The 23723-nt window shown below is 40.1% G+C and overlaps 1 protein-coding gene across 3 annotated transcripts; it reads right to left on the reverse strand.

The window, feature by feature from the left end:
- Positions 1 to 419: 419 nt before the first annotated feature.
- LAP3 (leucine aminopeptidase 3) lies at positions 420 to 23700 on the reverse strand. 3 transcript variants are annotated; one of them, XM_026699733.2, is made up of 13 exons: positions 23540 to 23700; positions 18481 to 18596; positions 17285 to 17339; positions 15040 to 15145; positions 13795 to 13954; positions 11643 to 11807; positions 9498 to 9656; positions 8994 to 9118; positions 7587 to 7675; positions 6706 to 6808; positions 4238 to 4317; positions 2857 to 2966; positions 420 to 935 (listed from the first exon to the last, which is right to left on the reverse strand). In XM_026699733.2, exons 1-13 carry the CDS (start codon positions 23672 to 23674, stop codon positions 740 to 742), a joined length of 1599 nt encoding a protein of 532 aa, XP_026555518.1. In that variant the 5' UTR covers positions 23675 to 23700; the 3' UTR covers positions 420 to 739. The 3 variants fall into 3 exon arrangements, with proteins under 3 accessions (XP_026555518.1, XP_026555520.1, XP_026555519.1); XM_026699735.2 differs by having other exon boundaries at positions 23150 to 23640; XM_026699734.2 differs by lacking the exon at positions 23540 to 23700 and adding an exon at positions 18960 to 19110.
- Between the last annotated feature and the right edge of the window lie 23 nt (positions 23701 to 23723).

Genomic DNA, 23723 nt, shown 5'->3' on the forward strand with positions numbered 1-23723 from the left:
CTCTCTCTCCTCCATGTGGTCAGCAGCCTAGGACCTAAAACCCATGTGGTCCTGTTCACCATTAAACCATCTTTCCAATCAGACTCCATGTTTCCAGTGTCTTTCTTCTCACTTGGAGCTGAACCCAGATGGATAGTTCTTGCAACAGAATGATGGGCTGCCAAGTCCTTCCAGCACCCACTAGAAGCAGAGTTTGCACATAAAGCACATTTTCCATCAATGCTCCATTTTAGGGCTAGACATATCCTTAGGGGCATCCTCTATAAAATTCAAATTTCACCAGCTGGCATGCAGAAATGAGGGCCTTATTCATGCTGGCACAAGGCTCCACCTCTTTCTTAATATTCTGCCTAACCATTTATGAAACAAATCCTTTTGGAAGCATATTCTGCAAAAGACAAAAACCTCAACAGCCAGAATTGTCAGAAGATATATTTATTGTACGCCATAGCTGTGTATCTATTATTCAATCCATATTATAAATCATGTTGGTTTAGACTGATTGCTCTTTGGATACCAAATACAGGACAAACTCCTGGAATGAAATTATAAAAAGTGTGATTTAGTAGAACTCTATGGAATGAATTTATAGTCCATTGCTTTGGATCATTTCAAAGTCGCCTCCCAAAACTGAAGTCAAAGTTGAATGGCCCTTTTGGAATCTTATCCATACACTGGCTGATCCCAGATTCAAATTAACTGTTTTTAAAGCCAGTGGTGATTCTCACAAATCTGCTTTCTAGAAGATTTGCTTGTCTAAGGCCAGTCGAGTAATAAACTCAACCAGGGTACGTGTTGGCCTTCCTGCCATGCCTTTCCGCAGATACGGAATTTCATCTTTATTTTCCATTACACCAGCAATATCTAAATGAGCCCAGTGAGGAGCAGTCACAAATTCTTTCAGGAATGCAGCAGCTGTGCACGCACCACCAGACCTAATAGGACAAAAGATAAAGTTTTATTTGTAAGATTTTTTTGTATTCTTAATTTATCTAGGGGAAAAGCTATCGATAAAGCTGGCTATCACCATGCCAAACATCAGAATCAGAATAGAGATGGAAGGGACCTTGGAGGTCTTTTAGTCCAGGCCCCTGTTCAAGGAGGAGATCCTATACCATTTCAGACAAATGACTGTCTAGTGTTCCTTAAAAACCTCCAGTGATGAAACACTCACAATGTCTGAAGGCAAGTTGTTCCACTGTTAAGAAATGTCTCCTCAATTCCAGGTTGCTTCTCTTGATTAGTTTCCATCCACTGTTTTTTGTCCTGCCCTCTGGTACTTTGGAAAATAAATTGACCCCCTCCTCTTTATGGTAACCTCTCAAATACTGGAATACTACGATCTAGTCCTTCTTTTCTTTAGACTAGCCAAACCCAAATCCTGCAACCCTTCTTCATATGTTTTAGTCTCCAGGCCTTTAATCGTCTTAGTTGCCCTTCTTTGCACTTTTTCCAAAGTCTCAACATCTTTTTTCTAAATGTGCTGACCAAAACTGAAAGCAATATTTCAGGTGTGGTCTTACTAAGGCTTTATACTTCAAGTGATTTTGATTCTATGCCTTTGTTTATATAACCAAGGATTGTATTAGCTTTTTTGGCTGCTGCTGCACACTGCTGACTCACGTTTAAGTGATCGTCCACTAAGACTCTAAGGTCCCTCTCACAATTACTGTTTTTGAGCCAGTTTCACCTAATCTGTACCTTTGGTTTTTCCTGCCCACGTGTAAAACTTCGCTTTTTTTCACATTAAATTTCATTTTGTTGGGTAGGGCCCATTGTTCAAGTCTGTCAAGATCTTTTTGGATCCTAAGTTTGTTTTCTAGAGTGTTGGCTATTCCTGCCAGCTTACTGTCCTCGGCAAATTTGATGTGTTCCTCTTCTATTTCCTAATGTAAGTCATTTATGAAGATATTGAAGAGTACTGAGCCTTAGACAGAACCTTGTGGTACCCTATTTCTTACTTCCCTCCATGTGGAGGTAGTATCATTCAGGACTACTCATTAAGTACGGTTTGTCAGCCAGTTACAAATCCATTTGGTGGTGATGCTTTCCCACATTTTTCTAGCTTACTAAAGGAAATAAATAATAAACTATTCTTTTATAAAAGTATCTATTGTATTATTAAGCTATGATGTTCTTGTTGTTGTATATTAACCCCACAGTATATTCAGTTAAATAGTACGTGATGACTTGCTACAATCTTCTTGGAAAACAGGAACATCCACCCAAGGCAAGGCCACAAGTAAATAAGATAGGAACATCCACCCAAGGTAAAGCTACAAGTAAACAAGATATCTGTTGTCTTGAAGAAATTGTCAAGCTTAGCTTATAATTTGACTTAGAGATAATGAGGGGAGTGGAGAGGGCTTCTTAGGCATGGCGTGCATTGTGTAGAGGGTATAAAATGTATTGGTTAAATATTGGATTTTGCGCTTTATGATCTCAATCGTGAAGGCCTGCCTTTGCAAACGCATTTTTAATAATCTTTCTTTGTTCAGAGTTGTCTGTCAAATTAGTGAGCATAAAATAAGATTTGGAACATTTTTAAATCTTACATTATCAAGAAGTAGGCTGTGGTATACTTGTCAAATTCCTTGCTAAAGTCTAAATATATTATGTCCACAGCATTTCACTGGTCTACTAATTATGCTTCCTCTGCCTAGTCATTACCCTCATGAACTTGGCCATAGATGATTGCTCTATTGACTCCATGCCCAAATAAACAACATCTGGAGTATTTTCAGGTAGGTCCCTCCTTTAACTCCTATTTGCCCAAGTTCTCTGTAGGCACTGGGAAAAAGTAATATGAACATAATAGCATAGCAGCAGCATTTCATTTCATCTTAGCTATGTTACCTGTATTTTCCAATGTTATTGATATCTGCTAGTTGGCAGTCTGTCATTTGCTTTGTGTAATGTTCAAAGAGAGGCATTCTCCAAACTCGATCCCCCGTCAGAATGCTAGCCTGTCAGTGTAGAGAAAAGAATCTATTCAGATATCAAATTTCCACACAATTCTCTACTGTCTTTAGTTTGCTTTTAATGATTGAGCCTAATAGTTAGACTTAAACTGAAGCAGAGAGTATGAAATACAGCTATTAGGTTCTAAGCTTCATCTTCTATTAAAATCCCCTTTGTTTTTTTAATACTGCTTCAGAATAATAAAACAGAACTGATCTCAGGAAATGGCACGGAACGGTGGGACTTTCAATTTTCTTCTTAATGACGTTCACAACCAACCTGCCTTTTTCATCGCAATCTGAGATTTGGGCAATATTATTACCAAACTATTTATGCATCAAGATCCCTACAAGTTCAGTCCTCCCAGTGTATCTATGAAGGTATCATTTATTAAATATATATATATATATATAATACTTGTGCATCATTTTATAGTTGCTGAAACTGAATGCATTTACCCTTCCAATGCTCGTTTCTTCTCTTTGAAACATTAATTTGACATTCTTTAATCTTTGCTTTATCCACTAAATCATTTGTTCTCATTGCAAACAAAGCCACTTCTCATATCTGCTTTCAGATCATGTTTGACATCCATGCCTGGTCAAAGGTCATGACCCTTGAAACATTCAGTTAGCTAAAGGACTTGGTAGCCTATTTCATCTGCCACCTACAGAAATGTATCTTGTATCTATATATCTTGGCTACATGCTGCATTGGCAAGACCAGTCAGACAATTATTTAAAAATTTGTAACACAAATTGTTGAAATAATTTGAAGCATCAAATATACTGTTTTCCATTTTTTGTTAACTAACATTAATAAACCCAAACTTAGTTCTCTTCTGTTTTCTGCCTGATAAATATGAGAGACAGGATAAAATATCCTCTGTTGCATTGCTGTGTTGTTTGTCTCTAGGTGGCTTACTTTAGGCAGCAATATAGGCAGAAGCCTCTAGGAATGTTGAAAAGAACGTGAGGAAATTATCACCAGTTCACAAAAGTATTATCAACTCCATAGCCAAGGTTTTCTGTTTAGCTTTTGTAGCCAATAGTCATAACTTGGGTTCTCAATAAAAAGGGTTAAATCTTTTCTTAAAAAACCCCTAAATCAGGGGTGTCAAACTGGCGATCCATGGGCTGAATGCATCCTACCTTGGTTCCGCAAAAGCAAAAAACATCACGATACATTGCGATGCATCACACAATGTGATTGAATTTGACATCCTTGCTCTAAATCAAAGCCTATCTTGAAATCAATTATTAGAAGCATCACTTACCTCATACAGGTGATGCCACAGCTTCTGTGAATTTGTAAAAACCCCAGTAGCTGCTGATCCTAATGCTACATCCATGGCACCTATAAAGTATTACAAAATACAGGTTATCCAGCCAGTTTTCAATGTCGACTAGTATTAATTGCTCATCAGCTAGCAATTTATATTCACATTTCTAAAAATATCTTTTTTTCTTTTATTTGCAAGATTATAATATATAGATTTTTTTAAAAAAATCAATATGTTCTATTTTCTAAGAAGTTGGACCATTTTCTTGCACACCAACATTACTATCAGGTGCATAGGAGATATTGTTTTACAGTTCCACCCCACTTGTTGGAAGTGTCCTATGAAAAGTTTGTTTGATCCATCCTACTCTTTTTAGTGTCTATTGCCAAGCAAAGATAATTTTATTCAGATAGTTTTGGATTTACTTTTGATGTTTCAACCTTTTTATTATCTGCAGTATCAGCACCTGTTTTTGTTTTGCTTTGCTTTTAATTGCTTCAATTGCTCACAGTGAGCTGCTTAAGTGCACAACCTTGATGAAAAGCTGAATCTGTATTTAAAATAATCCTCTCCCAGTAGTCAGAATAGTGCTATGGTCAACATTATTTTAAACATCAAAGCTTATACTTTTCCATTTGAATATGTAGCCTATTCTTCTGGGGAGGGGGGGAAGAGGGAGGACCCCTTAGTAAAAAAGAAAAAAAATCCATTATTTTAAGATAATACAAGTCCTCTCCATATAATTTGGAGGGTCTTGCAAGACAACACATTATTAAAATATTCTGCACATGAAGGGGCACTTTTCATAGTATTCCTAATATTCTGGGAAAATAGATGGCGGAACTGATAGCAGAAACCCTGGAAAGAAATACCCAAAAGGTTATAAGAGAGATAGATGAGGCCTACAGGGTCCAGACTAATTATGCCAAAAGACATCGTTACCCAGAGAAGTGCACGTCAGATTTGCCTGGAAGAACATCAGGACATAATATATAAAATAACAAGGGAGGAACCTATAGTGTATAAGGACAAAGAAATTATCACTCTCAAACAAATACCAAGACGAGTTAAAGAACAACGTAAAGATTATCATCACCTGGCAGTACAACTAAACAAATGAAACATTCTGTTTCATTCAGCATTCCAGAAGGTATGCTGGTCTCATGTCAAGGAAAAAAGATAAAAATAGATAACCTGGATAAAGCCCAAGAACTCTACAACCAATTGACAGGAAGGGAATAAAATGACAACAGTAGAGAGAAGCTAGAGGAAGGAACCCAGGAAGAAGGCCAGGTAGAATCAGAGATAGAAGACCAGGAAGATAAGACAAAAGAAACTCAAGAATCCCAAAAGGAAGAAGGCATTAGAACCAGATCCCAAATGAATGGCAAAAAAAACCCTAACAGGAACTAGATGTAGATAGACTAATAAAAATATGGAAAAAGAACTAAAACTATTATCAATAAATGTAAATGGATTAAATGCTGTAGTTTAGAGAAAACAAATACTATCAAAACTGGTTAAACAAAATATAGATATTGTGTGCCTCCAAGAGGTACATATCAATAGTCAAGACAAAAAGTATTTAGAATTTAATAAATTGGGGAAACTCCATACTGCATTGGCTGGGGAAAAAAGGTGGTGGTGGTGATATATATCAGAGAAGAGACAGAAGCAAAGCAAATTTACGCAGACATTAAGGGAAGAATATTAATACTAGAGATAAAAATAGGACAAAGACAGATACTACTAGTAAATATATATGCACCTAACAAAAACCAAAAAGAATTCTCAAAAAATTTCATGAAAAAATTGTTGAGACAGGTCAGAAAGATATATGCATAGTTGGAGACTATAATGGAATAGTAGAGACTATAAAAGACTACGTCTGTGATAATAAAAAAATGAAAAAAAGGAATATACTGCCACAAACATTTTTGATATAACAGAGGAATTGAACCTAATAGATGTATGGAAAACATTAAACTTTCTCTTAGGAATAATACAAAAAAATATAATAGAAAGATAAAATATCTTATATTACATATATTAACAGCAGCAAAAATTTCATATACTTAGTACTGGAAGGAAAACTCTATACCACCTGAAGGCTTAATAATCAAAAAAATTTTAGAGTGTGTGGAAATGAATAAATTAACTATGGAATTAAAAGGGAAAACAGGCACAGAATACAATGCAGTATGGGAAACATGGTTTACTTTATTTGGATAGATAATAGATATAAAAATAGAAAATGTAAATAATGTATATAATAAATAAGAGGGTATGAAAGTATTATGCATTGTAAGTTTTGATAGGACACATGAATGTATATATAATGTCACAGCGCTGTTTAATAACTATTGGTATTATGTATAAATGGAAAAAAATCAATAAAGCATTATTAAAAAAATATTCTGGGAATATGGAATATAAATTGTTTGAATATAAAAAAGGGCTACCTGTTAATGTTGCAGCATCTAAAATTGCCCTTGGATTAAAATGGTGTGCATAGTGAAGAGCATCAGCCAACACCAATCTTCCCTCTGCATCTGTATTGTCAATCTTTTATGAAGAAATCAGAAAATCAGCAAGAGAAAATTACATTCTACTTGTAATAACAGTGTGGGTTAACAAGCTTGCCTTTATCATCAATAGTTAATTTTTTGGGAGGAGGGGGGGATTAATAATACAGTTTAAAACTCTAACATTTAATGCATTATAACTTCAAACCTGAAATAAATTACTGCTATAAAATAATGGATACACTAGAACAAAACAAAGCTCAAAAGAGTATAATATTTGTGAAAATATTTTTATTTGCCAGTAAGATATCCTTGGAGGATATCTGTCAACATCTTCTCTCAGTAGCAACTACTTCCTGCCCCACATTTTGTATGGTAATCAGGAAGAATCCCCTATCCAGACTGGCAAATATGAAAGGCTGCAATTCTTTTATTATTGCAATGGTATTGTAATCCTGAAAGGCTGGTGGTTAATACAAATAGTCAACCCAATGTTTCTCTACCTAGCAGCTTTAAATTATATGGACATCAATTCCCCAAATTCCTCAACCAGCACAGGACCACATTAGGGAACATACGTTATTGTTCTGTTAAATATGAAATTGCTAACATTCCCTCAAAACTGATGACCTTCAACGAGACTTAGAAACGTTAGCAAACTTGGCCTCTAGGCCTTTCCATGGGGCTTTTGCAAGCAACTGTTGATATAAAGTTTATTTGTTCAGCTAGAAATTATGTTACTAGATGAAACCTCAGGTCCAACCCAACCTCATGTTACTTTATTAAAACCTGTGCTGAATAAGCATCTTAAAACATACCTGAATCGTTTTTCCATTCATGGCTGTCACAACATCTCCGGGTTTATTTGCCTTCCCACTGGGCAAGTTTTCACAAAGGGGGGCTAGACCTTAGATATAAAGAATTCCAACTGAATTTATGCATACTGTAACATTATTGGATCACCAGTGGTCTGCGGAGAATTTTGGTGGTCTGCAGAGAAATGTCACTCCCAAAGCACTCCCCCAAAGCAATTAATCCAGGCTGCACAGGAACACAAGGCTGCGCCACCCACATGGCCCGCAGGAACCCTCCCTTGCCCCATCGATGCCCTGTTGCTAGGCTAGGATGGCTGGATGTCACAAACCCATCTTGCTAAACTCCCTAGCTTGTGGTTTTGTTATAAGCAAGACAAGGTTTCTTGGCAAATATGACTTTGTGACCGAAAGATGATGCTTGTGGTTTGCTTTTCACACTTCCTTGCTCTTTCTCTTGCTAATACCACATATTTCACTATCTATAAAACTTCTATCATTATTTCTCTAAAATTAATATATTTTTATGTCCTGTCTTACGATTAGAGTCTTAAATTGGTTGCCTGATTTGTTTAGTTTTAATTGTTATTATTGGTGCTCTTTATTTTTTATATTCTTCTAAAATAAAGAAAAATATTTGAAAATAAAATGCAGGTAATCTTCAATTAAAGATTCCAAGTTGGCCTGAAATTTTCATTGCTAAGCAATGCAGTCATAAAACACAATGTCATATGACGATACCGCTTAGCAAAGGCTTCATTAAGTGAATCACCATGGGTCACAAAGTGAGGGCATCACATGGCCACCATTTGTGAGCGCCTGCTGGCTTCCTCATTGGCTTTGCTTGTAGGAAGCCAGCAAAGAAGGATGCAGGATACTGCAATGTCATTATTACAAGCCAGCTGTCCCAATCACAATCACAGAAACATTCCAGTGGCTGGAACTAGGAAAGAACCAGTAGTATCGCTTGTTCAGTGTCATCACAAATTTGAATGGTTGCTGAATGAGTGGTTATTAAGGACCACTGGTAATTAGGTAAAGGATATCTATAACATCATGTGAGAAGGGAATAGGTAGAGCAACCGGGAATCCTTACAAAGTGGCAAACCCCCAAACTGGAACATCTATTGGAATGTCTGAACTGGAAGACTCTTGAGGATGGAATCTCACCAGTCTACATTACCAGATTTTGTTCTGGAGAAGAAGCTAGAAGGACAAGGCAATTCAGCCTTCAATTTCAGCAGCTAATTCGGTTTGTTTAGTAAGTTCTATTTCCAGCCCAGGAAGCAAATCATGGGATAACTTCTCTACCACAGACCTTGGAGAATCAAGATGGGCTGACCCAAGATCTGTTGACATCACGTTCCAATTCAAATAACTTTTTGCGAATTTATTCTTCTACAATCTACTTACCAATTAGATTAATGGGTAACTTCAACTCTGCAGCTGTGACAATGGCAGAAAAAATGGTGGCTGCTCCTCCCATATCTGCTCTCATGGCATCCATATTGGCTGAAGGCTTGATGGAAATGCCACCACTGGGAAAAAATTACAAGAGACGCCACAAAATAAAATAAAAAAATACAAGAGATGCCCATCCCACTCCACAAAACTTTCAGTATCAAGAGAAAACTTTGCTCGGATGTCAAGCCACAATTTTTTTGTTATAATAAATGAAAAAGGGAAATGTGGCACTATTATTATAAATCTGAAAGGTGTGTGTGGGGGGCGTTCTACAACAGAAAAACATTCAATTCAGATCTTCTGGAATAATACTGGAGAAGAATGAAGTCCACAGGCTGAAATTGTAGGTAAGCAGGACAATTAAAATGCATCCTATGGTAAAAAAAAATACTCATTCCGGGAACAGAGGAGAAATTAAATTCTGCTCCAAAAGTGCTCCTAAGAAATGCTCACCTGTCAAAAGTTATCCCCTTTCCAACAAATACCAATGGAGCTTCTTTGGGGTTGCTGGAGCCTTGGTAGTGGACTTCCAAAAAGACTGGGGGTTCCTCCGAGCCTTTTGCCACACTCCAAAATGAGCCCATTCCTTGCTCCTGTATCCAAGATTTATCTCTGTAATGACAGGGAACAATTTGCATTATTTCTTTCCCAGTTACTGAAAGAGGACACACACTGTACTCCCAAATGCCCCAGATGATCTGCAAAATAGCAACCTTTTCCTCAAATTTTAAGATGACAAAAAAGCAAACACATAAAAAGGAAAAAAAATATTAACCAGGTTTCCCTTTTACAACTATTCTGTGTAAACACTCCTCTGCAACAATTGCTTTTACAGTATCCTTTTTAAAATTCTTTTATTATTGAAAAGCATGGACATTTTCATGAACACCTTTCTGCCTTTCCTCTTTGCAGGGACTCATGGAAAGATGTAGACCAGGAAAACATTGTTCTCAGACCAATCAAACAGCCCATTTATTAGGTCTGTATCACTCAATTGTAATTTTCATGATTCCTGTATAAAATATCTCCTCCCCTTCATTAATTTACAAAGTACAGGTAGTCCTCAATTTATGATGAGGTATTTAGAACCATTCAAAGTTATAATAGTCCTCCGTAAAAGCAACTTATGACTCAATTCCAAAGTTCAATGGATGCCCCACCCCCAATCATGTAACTGCATTTTTGCTGCTTAGTAACTGCTCTCATATATGGTCATTGGCAGCATCCTGAAGTCAGGTGACTGTGATGTACATTTTTGCTGGAAACCAGCATTTATTTCTAGCTTTGCCATTTAATGACCATGGCATTTACTTAACGTGTGGCAATTGCTTAATGACCACCGCAAAAATGGACATAAAAAACACAGGTCTAGTCACATGGTGACCTGCTCTCAAGGCTCCAGACTAATGAACTCAAGCAAATCAGAAGAGACTTGGCTCCTTCTCAAAGGTCTTCTTTAATGAGTACATCATATCAGCACAACTTCAATGGAAAGTCAAATCGAAATCTTTCCCAAGGATTCAGTATAATTAAACTAGGAAATAATCCCCAGCCCCAAATGTCATCGGTCACGTTGGCCAATTAAGTTACTTGAGGAGCTCTTCCCAACTTTATCTGTTGCCAGTGGAGATGACCTTGGTTCTTATAAGAAAGCTCTTTGTTGGGACCTTTGTCTCTCCGGGTGCCTGGAGATATTTCCAGAGCACTCTTGCTAGCCCCAGCCCTGCCCATGGCGCCAGGCAACCTTGCAGCTGAGGGCCCCTCTGTTCTGCAGCTCACCTTGTGGCTACGGAGCAGGCAGCAAGCACAATTTGCACTCCACCAGGCCTGGAGCTCCGGCGGTCCTTAGGCTGCTGCAAGGCTTGTTGTGGTATTGCTTGCGTGAATGGCAGCACCACCACAAGGTTCAACGACAGGTGTAGCCATGAGTGGCAGGATGTCAGCTGCACCGGCATAAGGAAGATCGTGGCAGTGCTGCTGTTCATGCACGCAATGCCACAAGCCTTGCAGGGTCTTGCTCCAAGAAGCTGAGGTGGCAGCACGACGAATTTCACAAAGACTCATTTCTGGTGGAATTTGGGGGAGAGAAAGAAAGACTTCTGCTGCTTCTGCTGCTTTCATTGCATGCAGCCAAAAGTTCGCAAAAGGCAGGAAGGTGAAATGCCAAACTCAACACACACTCACACCTTGTGTATTGGCCGCCCTCAAGCGGAGTGGGAGTGGGGAAGCCATCAGAAGAGTCGGATGTGGCTCCCACCTACTTCAGATTTACCTTTGTCAGGGCAGTGGACGCTAGAAGGGCGCTCTGCTGAAGCGTCCCCACCGCTTGGTTTGGGGCAGAGCTGAGAAGAGAAATGGCAGAGAGGAAACCCTTTCAAATAGCACTGCCTGTAATTCTTGTTACTCCTCTGCGTCGTTTCTCTCTCACACACACATTCCACTCTCACCAACATGTGCACGCAGATTAAGTGCACCTGTCTTTACATAACTGGGAAACCTGTGGATCCCACTACTTACTTCAAGTCCCAGCAATAAAATCTACATTCTTTCATTCTCAGAAAGATGCTACCAACTAAAAACTTCTTAAACTGGACTTACCGTTTATGAACAGTCGTGTTGCTACTGAAGCTTTTCAACTTGTCCTCAATGATGGTAGCAAATTTGGTTGGTGTGATGTGGTTTGCAGGGCCTTCCATAAGATATCTGGCCAGGTTCTGGCCCTCTGCATAGTGAATCCCTTTCTGCCAGGCATCAATTCCATCACTAAGCAGGAACACAGAATGTTTATCTATAAAGTGCTACTGCAGAGTTTTTTAAAACAAGAAACAGAACTGTGGAACTTTACATTCATGAAAGGGAAGATCAAGCTCAAAAACCCAGTCTGGGAACCATGTGAGCGGGCTGAAGAGTCTTCAATGAGAACATATACCTAGAGGACATGGTAAGGAGCAGGATCACAGCCAAAGAATTGCAGCTTCTGCCAGGATTATTTCTTTCTAAGGAGGTGCTCCGAATGACAAGGGGCTCTAAGGAAAACAGCTGATCTTTTCAAGCTGGATAGCCCAAACAAAATAATATTAGCCTGGACTTTGACAGGAAATGGCAGATTACGACTGTGGTGGAATGAAGGGCTGGCAGGTACGGGCTCTTCAATAATTCCTCTCCAGACAAGGAGAGGATTTGAGATTGCCCATAAATGCTCCAGACATTGTCTCTGTGAGGAGATCACAAGATAATAGCCTCCAGTAGTTTTATTTTCTCTGGGAGAAGAAATAACCATCTTGCTTAAACCAAGGGTAGCACCTTTAAGTACACTAGTGAAACATGGCTCAATAGTAGTAACTGCAAGAGGAATCTTGGAGTCGTAGTGGACGAACCATCTAACCATGAGCCAACAATGTGCAACAGCAGCCAACAAAAGCTAATACAATACCAGGTTGCCTTAACAGAGAGATAGAATCAAGATCACACGAGACATTAGTACCACTTAAAAACCCCATAAGACCACACTTAGAATACTGCATCCAATTTGCGACCCCTTAACCCTAACCCACAAAGAACAGGTTGCAAGAATTGGGTATTCCTAGTCTAGTGAAAAGGACCAGGAGTAACATAACAGTCTTCCAATACTTGAAGGGTTGCCACAGGGAAGAGGGGGCCAACTTATTTACCAAAGAACCTGAAGGCAAGACAAGAAACAATGGATGGAAAATAGTCAAGGAGAGAAGAAACTTAGGACTAAGGAGAAAATTCCTAGCAGTGAGAACAATCAACCAGTGGAACAACTTGTCTTCAGAAGTTGTGGATGCCCCATCATTGGAGGCTTTTCAAAAGAGACTGGATAGCCATTTGTCAGAAATAGTATAGGTCTCCTGCATGAGCAGGGGGCTGGGCTAAATGACCTCCAAGGTCCCTTCTAACTCTGTTACTATTATTTGAAGTGATTAAAGATCAATATTGTTAGAAGTAAAAGGAAGGAATTTGTCAAGGTTAAAACAGATATGCTATTTCTAGTAAATCTTAATGGACTTTTTCTTGACATCAGAACTAAAATGATGATGCTTTAAGGATTTGATTATAGATAAGAGATGGGATATAGAAAGAAGAGAACATTTGTTGTATGTACATATAGTCAGAGAATGCAGTAAGATGCTAAAAGTGTTGGTGAAAAGGAGTGAAGTTTTTTCCTAGCTAGATTCTTACTTGTCCTTTTCTATTTTTCTTCCTTTTTTTCTGCAGCTATTTTTCCTTTTCTTTCAATTTTTTTAGTTTGCATTGGTTATTGTTGTACTTATAAATTTGCTAATAACTAAGTTGTAAAAATGGAGAATATTTAGCCTGACTTAAAATCGGGTCTCCTCCATCACGCAACTAAGGGAAGTACTATTCATTAGCTCCTCTCTTCTAATGAGTTGATATTCCAGCAACTTTGTCTAACTTGATCCCCAATTATTCAAACCTCTGCTATCCTTTACTAGGGCAAATTATTCAAGTTTGACTCCTTGGGATAGCAAATCTATCAAGACTGCACAAACCAAATCACGCTGCCAACGCTCTTGATTCACTGGTTGATCACTGCTGAAGTATAAACCATGTTTGCATATAGAAATGATTTGCTTATTTAAGTGCAAGGTCTTATGAGTGACTTTCAGTAAAGACTTCATTCCCCAGCCTTTTATTTCTCAACACTTCATAGCAAAGAAATTATTTCTGCAACAGAAGCACCATACCAAGGTGATATCTCGGTTACCTGCCATGTAACTGAATTTCAAGGTTGGGTTTCTTTTTTTGCTTCAGTTCCCCATATTCAAAGATGCTGAGGGCAGCCCCTTCAGCTGCGGCCTGAGCATCTCCACAAGGATCCACTTCAACACAAGCGAGTTCTAGGTCCTGCAGCTGCCTGCATCCAGCTAAACAATAAAATACACATTGGAAAAATTATGACCGCCCCCAAGAGAGAAGCAAGGAGTTTTCTAGCAAACACACCTCCCTGCCATAAGGACTAAAAGTCAACCAAGGCAATCATTTCTGCAATCGAAGCTTTCTGAAGTGAAAATGATTAATTATAGGACAATTAGATGACTTATCTTGTGGCAACTCCCTACAGGTAATTCAGGAATGAGAAAGTGCCTCACCCAACTTTCTCATGTTAGAAAATGATGACTGAGCAATTTCAGCTGGCCAAAGTACACAATGCATCAAAAAAGCAATTTTTGCAATATGTGCCTTTATTTAGCCATGCTAAAAACTCAATTCTGTCAAAGGCCACTTTATTAGCCCACTGAGTAACAGTCAAATGAAATTACAGAATTACAGAATTACAGAGTTGGAAGCGACCTTGGAGATCTTTTAGTGCAATCCCCTGCTCATTCAAGCAGGAAACCCTGTACCATTCCAGACAAAAGGCTCTCTTCTGGAAAACCTCCAGTGAAGGAGAACCCACAACTTCTTGAAGCAAAAGTCGTTCCAATCATTAATTGTTCTCACTATCAGGAAATGTTCCTTAGTTCTAGGTTGGACTCTTTGATCACTTTCTTTTATGGAAAGCTATCACAAAGCAATTGCTATGCCAGCTTTGGTTCTAAAGACTGCAAAAAGTGGGGTCGTTGAAAATATGAGATTTGACGTTTTGCATTTAGGCTGGATTCTGCTGCCATGCTTCCCTCATGGTGCCAAGGACAAGAGCCTTACACACCCATCACATTTGTGTAAAACAGGCAATTCCATCAGTTGCCATTCGGACTGCCCTATTGAAATTCCCTATTTTATGGTTGCAAGAGGCCTGATCTCTTGTAAATTAAAAAAAAATCATAGACTTTTATCCATCCTGCTTACAACATTATGCTCAATATTCACTAAGTCCAACAGAATTTAATGCGAGGCCTACTAAGCTTGACAAGTGGAGACAACCTTTTAAAATATAGATTGCACTCGTTATGGAAGCAATATTAGAGATTATACATTAACACAAAAATTATGTTTTAATTTTGCTAACCTGCCACAGCTGCCCGTATGTTTTCCTTGTCTTCATTCCAGTTTTCATCTATGTTTATTCCCATTGCTTTCTTTCCCAGGCCAACAACCACTACATTTGGAAAGGCCTGCAACAAAACAGAAAAGAAAATCAATTCATTTTTCCTATTTTTGTTTAAAGTTAACCAACTGGAATTTCAAAAAATATCTTTCAAGATCGGATCAATTCTAGTATTTACTTCACATTTTAAATTATCTGTTAAGGGAGACTAAACTAGCATTATGCAGTAAATGCTCTCCAAAGTATGTTCTAAGGCAGGGGTGGGCAATTAATTTCTGTCGGGGGCCACATGGAAAATCAGATCTGCGTTCGAGGGCCGAACCAATTTTACAAAAGGCCATTATAAAGGGCCCATTATAAAATGCAGCAAATTATATATATATATGTATGTATGTATGTATGTATGTATATATGTATATATGTATACATGTATACGTATACGTATACATATATATGTATATATATATATAATATTCTTATATATAATTTGCTGCATTTTATAATGGGCCCTTATATATATATATATATATATATATATATATATATATATATATATATATAAAGATATATAATTATATATATAACACGCGGCTGCTCCTGCTACTACTTTCCATGCTTTCCAAACGCGAGTCCCAGGAGACAACAAACAGCAAACCCGCGCTCAGGGGCATCCAAGCCCACCTAAAGCTAGGCCGCTGCTGGTGGAGCCTTGCCCTGCCTTGGTGCCCCGTTTCCCGGCTCGGCGGTCCTGCTCGGGCGGCACTTTAAAAGCCCTCCTCCTCGCGTATGTGCCCGACGAGCCGCTCACCACGACGGTGGCTCCCAGCACTCGAGCAACTTCCCAGCAACTTGCGGCGTCCTTTTTCCTCTCGGGTGCTCGCACCTGGCCCCAAGCCGCGCGGCAGAGGGGAAGCCCGGAGCGCTGCCGGGTCGCCTCCTCCAAGCAGCTCGCCCGCCCACCGGGCGGAACCCTTCCTGCTCCTTAGCGGGAAGATGCTTCCACCTGCAAACTTTGCCTGTGCAAAGTTTAAGCCTGGAAGCCCCGGAAACCCGAGCAACTTCCCGGCAACTTTTGGCTTCCTTTCAACTCGCAGGTGCTCGCGCCTGGCCCCGAGCCGCACGGCGGAGGGGAAACCCGGAGCGCCGCCGGGTCGCCTCCTCCAAGCAGCCAAGCAGGTGTTAAATAAATCATGTAGTCATTAGGGGAATTCAGGTTCTCCCATTGACTTTGCTTGCCAGAAGTGGGCTGGGAAGGTTACAAATGGTGATCACATGATCTAGATTCTAGAACCATCATGCCAGTTGTCAAGTGCTCAACTCTTGATCAGACTGTCCATGGGGATGATGTATTAGTTGTAAATGAAGGACTGGTTGTAAGTCACCATTTTAGTGCTGCTGTAACTTCAAACAGTCACTAAACAAAAGGTTGTAAGTCAAAGACTATCTGTACAAATGCTTTAATTAAATCTACAAACTTTCCATCTTATTGTCTATGGAGATTCTCAGTCATCCAGGTCATGGTTATCCAAAAGATATTTTTTCAAGAGGCAACTAGACTTGTTTTCTTTGCACACATTTTGCTTCTGATCCAAGAAGTTCTTTCAGCTCTGACTGGATGGTGGGGAATGGAAGGATTTATATTCCTTGTATACAACGGGTCATTTGCATTCTTTTAAAGAGTTGTTGAGGCCACTTGGAGGTTTATCTGGTGTCCTAGGGGTCACCTGAATAATGCAAATGGGTGTGGAGCTTTCTTCTGCCAAAACTGGCAGTCTTTTCAAGAAAGCTCCACATCCATTTGGACTACTCAGGTGATCCTGATGACACAGATAACCTCCAAGTGGCCTCAACAACTCTAAAAGAATGCAAATGACCAGCTGTGTGTAAGGAATATAAATCCTTCCATTCACCACCATCCAGTCAGAGCTGAAGAAGCTTCTTGGATCAAAAGTGAAATGTCTTCAAAGAGAACAAAGTCCAATTGCTTTTTGAAAAAGCACCTTTGGGGTTTCCATATTAACTCCTACCTCTAGATGACCTTCTTAGCATTAACTACCATAAACACTTGAGTAACAGTCTTTGTTTCAACCCTGTTTCTGCTGTCTTCTTCTGAGGTCAGAGCAAGCTGTGAGCTCTTCCAGTAAAAAAAAAAAAATCCCTTGAAAAATTAAGAGGCACAAGGTTAAATTAAATATTTATCCCTTACCTGATGCAAACCATGGAAGATGCGGGTCTTCCCTTTCTTCAGAGGTGGACCAGAACTAGAATAAGACACAAAGATGTTCAGTAGTCCACAATAAAACAGATGTTACTCACTCACCTATCAGCAACTGGATCAGAAAATTAGCCTTTCCCAGAAGAGGCTTTTGCCTGGTTTATACCTAAGGGTACCTTCTATCCATGTATTCAGGTTTTGGTTATAGTGGTCAGAAAATATACTAAATAAACCAACCTATGAATGGCAGGATTCTTGTTTTATGCTGAGAGAGAACTTTTTATCTCTCTCTAGAACAGCAGATGATGAGATAAAACCTTTAGATCAGTGTCTCTCAATCTTGGCAAGATAGGTAGACTTCAACTCACAGCAGTCCACACATCTTAAAGTTATCCAGGTTAAAAAAAATACTGCTTTAAATCAAGTGATTATCTCAGGCTCACAAAAAGTTTGAAGTAATCAGTCCTACTACTGTCTCCACCATGCATTTGCATCAATAAAGCCTTTCTAACTTAGCCTATCGAAGTTCTAGTTTTAAAATACTCACTAACACAGACGGGCCCTTTGACTTTATAAAAAACCAACATCCAACATGACCAAGACATTAGTTTCATTTAGTAAATTGCTAATCACTGAATTCTAATCAGTGAACCATTAAAACTATGCGTACTTTGGATTCTCTTCCAAAAGGTGCTTCAGAGGGCCATGCATATAAAACAGCAGTCTTTTAAAACAGCCATGTCTTTTCCTGGAACTTCATGGCAGCTACAAAAGCACATGCATTCTCCTGGAAAAAGAGCTGCTTGATGTATATGAATATTATATTCATATTCAGAACCTATATGCAAATCTTTTGAGAATCAGATATTAAGTGTTGCACTACCCTTTTGATTAGGACTGTTAAGCCACCTCATTTTTCTAGTCACCTGCTCCTTACTTGAAATTGAGTAAAACCTGACATTTTGGGGAAGCCCAAAAAAGGCAGGGGGGTTGTTTGCAAAGAGCGAGATGGAATCAACATCATTTGAACGGCAAAAAGGAAGGATGAATGTGGGAAAAGAGAAAGGGAGAAACAAACTTGCAACAACTTCTGCAGCTACTTGCAAAACATCTGTTAACGCCAAATGTTATTTCCTGTCATTTTGCAACGATTTAATAAAAAGGAGGAAATGCAACCAGTTGCTTACATGGCCAGTAACTCCTTCAGCTTCCCATTGACTTGTTTGTCAAAAGCCTCTCCTGCATCAGACAACTGAGAAGGTTCATCATCACGGTCACTGGAAAAGGCTCCGAGAATGAGACCCTACAGAAGGTGGTTTAGTTAGGTAACATCCATAAAACAATGGCAGATACCTTCCACAGGATCAAGATTGGGGGACAAAACATTTCCATCACAGGTTCATAGGTATCATTTTGATTGAGTAACATTCTTTTCTACTGAAACCAGGGTCACTCTGAGATATATTAACTTTTAATCAATAGGTTAATTTCACCTAAACTTATCATCTTCTTAAATATGCTCATGACAAGCTAGTCTTCTGAAAGAAAAAGCTACGCGGTGAAAAGCTATACAAATTGGGAAATAGGCAAAATCCCTATTTGGACCATGTAACTGCTGCAAATTCCTACTCCCAGCCCTCTTGCCATAAGATCTGAGATCACCTACCTTTCCAGCATGAGGACTACCGCTTTGTTGATGAGGCATTGTCTGCAAAACTGCTGCTTCTGGCACTTTCAGCTCCCTACGGGGCAGATTTTATAGCGGGGAAGATAGCTTGGCTCCGCCTCCATGGCTTGAACTTTGCCCAGTGTGAAAATGAAAGGAATAGCAGGGCATGAGCCACTGCAAGCCCTCAAGGGAGCTCAGGGCTGCCTTCCCAGGAGATGATTTCATTTTGGTTATCTCAATTTGCCTGGGGAAAATTTGAGGAACAATCTAGAAGCAGGCAGGACTCAGCCGGTTCAGAAAGTGCCTGACCTGTTCCAAGACCATATAAAATACCATGGTCTATTTCAGAATTTCTCAACCTTAGCAACTTTAAGATGTATGGACTTTTAACTCCCAGAATGTCCCAGTCAGCATAATCCACATATCTTAAAGTTGCCAAGGTTAGGAAATGCTGGTCTACTCACTTTAAAGGCTTCGAGATGCTAGCTAAATCAAGGCACTTGTACCTTCAGGCATTTTAAAGGATTGATATATATCTGTCTTTATATATATAAAGGGGAGGTATTTTTAATTTTGGGGAGATTGGCAACAAAGTAAACCTATCCAATCTTCTTTTTTGTCTCGCATGCCCAAGTTTTTTCTTGTCTTTCTCTATACAAAAGATTGTTTTTTAAAAAATGATTGCCCTAAAAGTGGCTGAAAACCACAGTTCCTCATAATTTAAAGATTAAGAAATCTGATCTCTTAGAGCAAGGCTGTTCTGAATTAAACCATGTTTTGGGTGTAGGCAGACTGAAATCAAAGTTGTAGTTAAGGCTGGAAAAACTGCTGCCACCAGTCATTGAGGACAATATCAATCTAGTGCAGATATGATTTAGTCCTCTGAGATCATATTTATTTATTTATTGAATTTATATTGCCGCCTATTCCCCCACGGCGACTTACAGAAGGTAAAACCATATTTAAAATAAAAAATAAAAATAATATAAAAAAATAAAAACTAACAAAAAGAATCAAACAAATTAATAAAGTGCAATAGAGCAAAATCTGGAAAAAAAATAAAAAAAAAAATTATCCCCCAACTCCCCTCCCCCTCCCCAATGACAGCAGATCACACGAGCCATTTGATGGGCTCCATCCCACTCTGGGTTCCCCAGGCCCGCTGGCAGAACCAGGTCTTCAGTGCCTTTCGGAAGAGTATTAATGAGGGGGCCATTCTAATCTCTGGGGGAATGATATTCCAGAGAGAAGGAGCCACCATGGGGAAGGCCCTTCTTCTGGGTCCCACCAGGTATATCTCCCTCAGAGATGGGACCCGCAACATTCCCTGCCTCTCCGCTCTAATGGGTCAGGTAGATGTGACTAACAAGCGACGTTCCCTCAGATAACCTGTTCCCAAGCCATGAAGGGCTTTAAAGGTGACAACCAGCACCTTGAATTGCACGCGGAAGCAAATCGGCAACCAATGCAGCTCCTGCAGGAGAGGTGAAACATGTGCACACCGGGGTCTGCATAAAACATATGCAAAATCAATACAATTTAGTCACTCAGTTCATCCACAGAAGGACAAATTGGATCAAGACCACATGATTTCTGATCCAACCTAATTACAAGCAAAGCTGGAATGACCTCAGACCACTAACCGGTTCTGTGGGTATGGCCTAATTTGTGGATGTGGCTTGATGGTCATGTGACTGGCTGGGCATGGCTTGTATGTTATAAATTATTATTATTATTATTAATATAGATATTTATATAAATATTGATTTTTTTATTAAAAAAGAGCAACTTTTACTGAAAACCAGGCAAAGCAGGCAGGAAGATTGAGTTGCTCACAGAATCATTCAGTGATCTATCTATCTGCCATCGGCTAGCTCAGTCTGTCACATAAAATTTGGTTGCCGTGAATCTGCACTGAATAATAGCAACTTCAGTATTAAGCGAAGTTTGGCTGTGCTTAAAAGCAGAGCCAAAGATCTAAAGACTAGCTAGAAAGCAAGAAATCCAACCATTTCCTGCTTCCCAGCTAATCTAAATCTCCCGGCACAGCTGAACAGATGATGGTCGGAAAAAGGAAAAATAGTAATTTAGCAGGCAAGTTTGCCGGGTAAGGAGTGAGTGGGCGGGGTTTCCGCGGGCCATGTGGGCGGCAGAGCCTTGTGTTTCTGCTCAGCCTGGATTAATTGCTTTCAGGGGGATTTCTCTGCGGCCCAAAATTTTCTCCCGGCCCACCAGTCGACCGCGGCCCACTGGTTGGTGACCGCTGGCTTAAACAATTATGTCATGCCAAACAAGAAGCCTACAGGAAAGGAGATAGAATGCTCTACAATCAGGCCAGAAATGTATTAGCAAGGGAAGTCAGGGCAGCAAAGAGAAGCTACTCTGAAAAGCTGAGGAATCAGCTCTCAACAGATGAACCAGCAAATGTGTGAAAAAGCCTGAAAAATATCACTGGCTACAGCAGATCTCCCTCTCTTGCTGAAGGGATAAGCTGAATGTGTTCTACTTGTTGGAAAGCTCAAAAAATGTGGAATAGACAACACTACCACCAGATGGATTTCAAACTGGCTGCCAAACTGCACTCCACATGTAGTCTTTAATGTAGCTACATCTACATGGAGGGAAGCAAGCAGCGAAGTACCCAAGGTTCTGTCTTAGGCCCAGTACTCTTCAATATCTTCATAAACAATTTATGAGGAAATAGAAAGGAAACTCATCAAATTTGTAGATGATACCAAGCTGTCAGGTATAGCCAACACTCCAGAACATAGGCTCATCCTCCCGATGGATCTTGACAAACTTGAACAAAGTAGACCACAACCTACTTCTTGATAAAGTAAAAAAAACTTGGGATAGATAGCATCACCACCAGCTAGATTTGTAACTGGCTGACAAACTGTAATCAACATGTAGTCCTTAATGGGATTAAATTCACATGGAGAGAGGTGGACAGTGAGGTACTCCGGGGTTCCGTTTTAGGCCCAATGTTCTTAAATATTTTCATACATGATCTAGATGAGGGAATAGAAGGGAAACTCATATTTGCAGATGACAGTAAGCTAGAAGGAATGGCCAATATCCCAGAAGACAGGCTCAAGATCCAGAAGAATATTGACAGACATGAATAATGGGCCCCATACAACAAAATGAAATTCAGTGTGGATAAAACAGTACGGATAAGATTTTACACTGAGACAAGAAAAACAAAATGTATAGGTATAGACTGAGTGAAACGTGGCTCAATGCCAGTAACTGTGAGGGGGATCGTGGCATTCTAGTGGACACTTAAATATGAGCCATCGGTGTGTGGCTGCAGCTCCCCCAAAAAACAATGCAATCCTAGGCTAAAATAATATAGGGATAGAATCAAGATCATGTGAAGTATTAGTACCACTTTACAAAGCCTTAGTAAGACCATACTTAGAATATACTGCATCCAATTTTGGCCACCACAATATAAAAAAACATGTTGTGACCATGGAAAGAGTACAGAGAAGAGCAACAGGAATGATTAGTGGGGTGGGGGTTAAAACATATGAAGATTGGTTGCAGGAATTGGGTATAGTGAAAAGGACTAGGGGAGACATGATAGCAGTATTCCAGTATTTGAGAAGGTGCTACAAAGAGGAGGGGGTCAATTTATTTCCCAAAGCCAGAAGGCAAGACAAGAAACAATGGAGGGAAACTAATTAAGTAGAGAAGCAACCTAGAACTAAAGAGAAGTTTCCTGGGTGAGAACAATTAACCAGTAGAACGCCTTGCCTTCAGAAGTTGTGGGTGCCCCATCCCTGGTGGCTTTTCAGAAGAGACCGTCACTGGACAGTCACTTGTATGAAATGATATGGGTCTCCTGCTCTGTCAGTGGGTTGGACTAAATGACCTCCAAGGACCCTTCCAACTCTGTTATTCTATGTTATATCAACGAGGCAAGGCAGGTTTAAATAACTCCAGCGAATTCTCGGTTCATGTTATAGTTGAGAGATATTGAAAGTTGAAACCGCGGAAGCTTTAAGCCATCCCTTCCAGGGGGGACAGATTTTCACGGAATTATAAATAGACATATAACATGACAAATAAAACATTCCTAACATTACAAATAAAACATTCAATTTTCTTGGAAGCAGGAAATTACTAAGCAACTGAAGGGATCCAGAAAGGGTTTCTGCGTCCTTTCGGAACACACCAACCCGTGTCATGATGGTGGGTAACCAAGCTCCACTTAGGGGCGTCTTTTTTCCTACAAAAAAAAAAAAAAAACCCAGATCCGGGGAGTTGCTGCAGCAGGGGGGTCGCGGTTTCCAGCCAGAGGGCTTGATCTTGGGACAGTATCACCGGCAAATGCGAACCACCCTGGCCACCTTCTCTAGTTATAGCTCCCCAGCCAGCCAGCTAGCCAGCACTCCGACTGCTGGGGCGGCTGAGCCCCCAGCTGAGATGCGAGGGTCAGAGGAGCCAGAGAAGGGCAGGGACAGGCTCGGAGCATCTGCCGCCCGGAAGCTCCACGAAGCACCGCGAGGGCTTGACGCCCGACTCTCGCTCAGACTCCCAGAGCCCGGGCGGCGCGCTACGAACCCTACCTGCCGAGCGGCGGCGGCGGCGGCGGCGGCGGCTTTCGCGCCGGTAGCCATAGAGGCGGAGAGGAGGAGAAGGGCGCGCGGAGGATGGGCGACCAATCGGCACCGGACTCTCGCCAACAGCAGCCGCAGAAGCATGGTCGCCGCCCACGGCCTGGGGGACGATGGGAACGGGGCGGAGGGAGAG

This window comes from Pseudonaja textilis, chromosome 6, assembly GCF_049901715.1.
Source record: "Pseudonaja textilis isolate UNSWEBS1 chromosome 6, rPseTex1.2, whole genome shotgun sequence".
Lineage (NCBI taxonomy): Eukaryota > Metazoa > Chordata > Lepidosauria > Squamata > Elapidae > Pseudonaja > Pseudonaja textilis.

Excerpts from the sequence above, each read along its gene's own strand:
- LAP3 (XM_026699733.2), bottom strand. The coding sequence starts at position 23,674 with ATGCTTCTGCGGCTGCTGTTGGCGAGAGTCCGGTGCCGATTGGTCGCC. Across the intron at positions 18,597-23,539 it reads CCGCCGCCGCCGCTCGGCAG|GGTCTCATTCTCGGAGCCTT; the intron begins GTAGGGTTCGTA and ends CACCTTCTGTAG. Across the intron at positions 936-2,856 it reads AATAACATTGGAAAATACAG|GTCTGGTGGTGCGTGCACAG; the intron begins GTAACATAGCTA and ends TTGTCCTATTAG.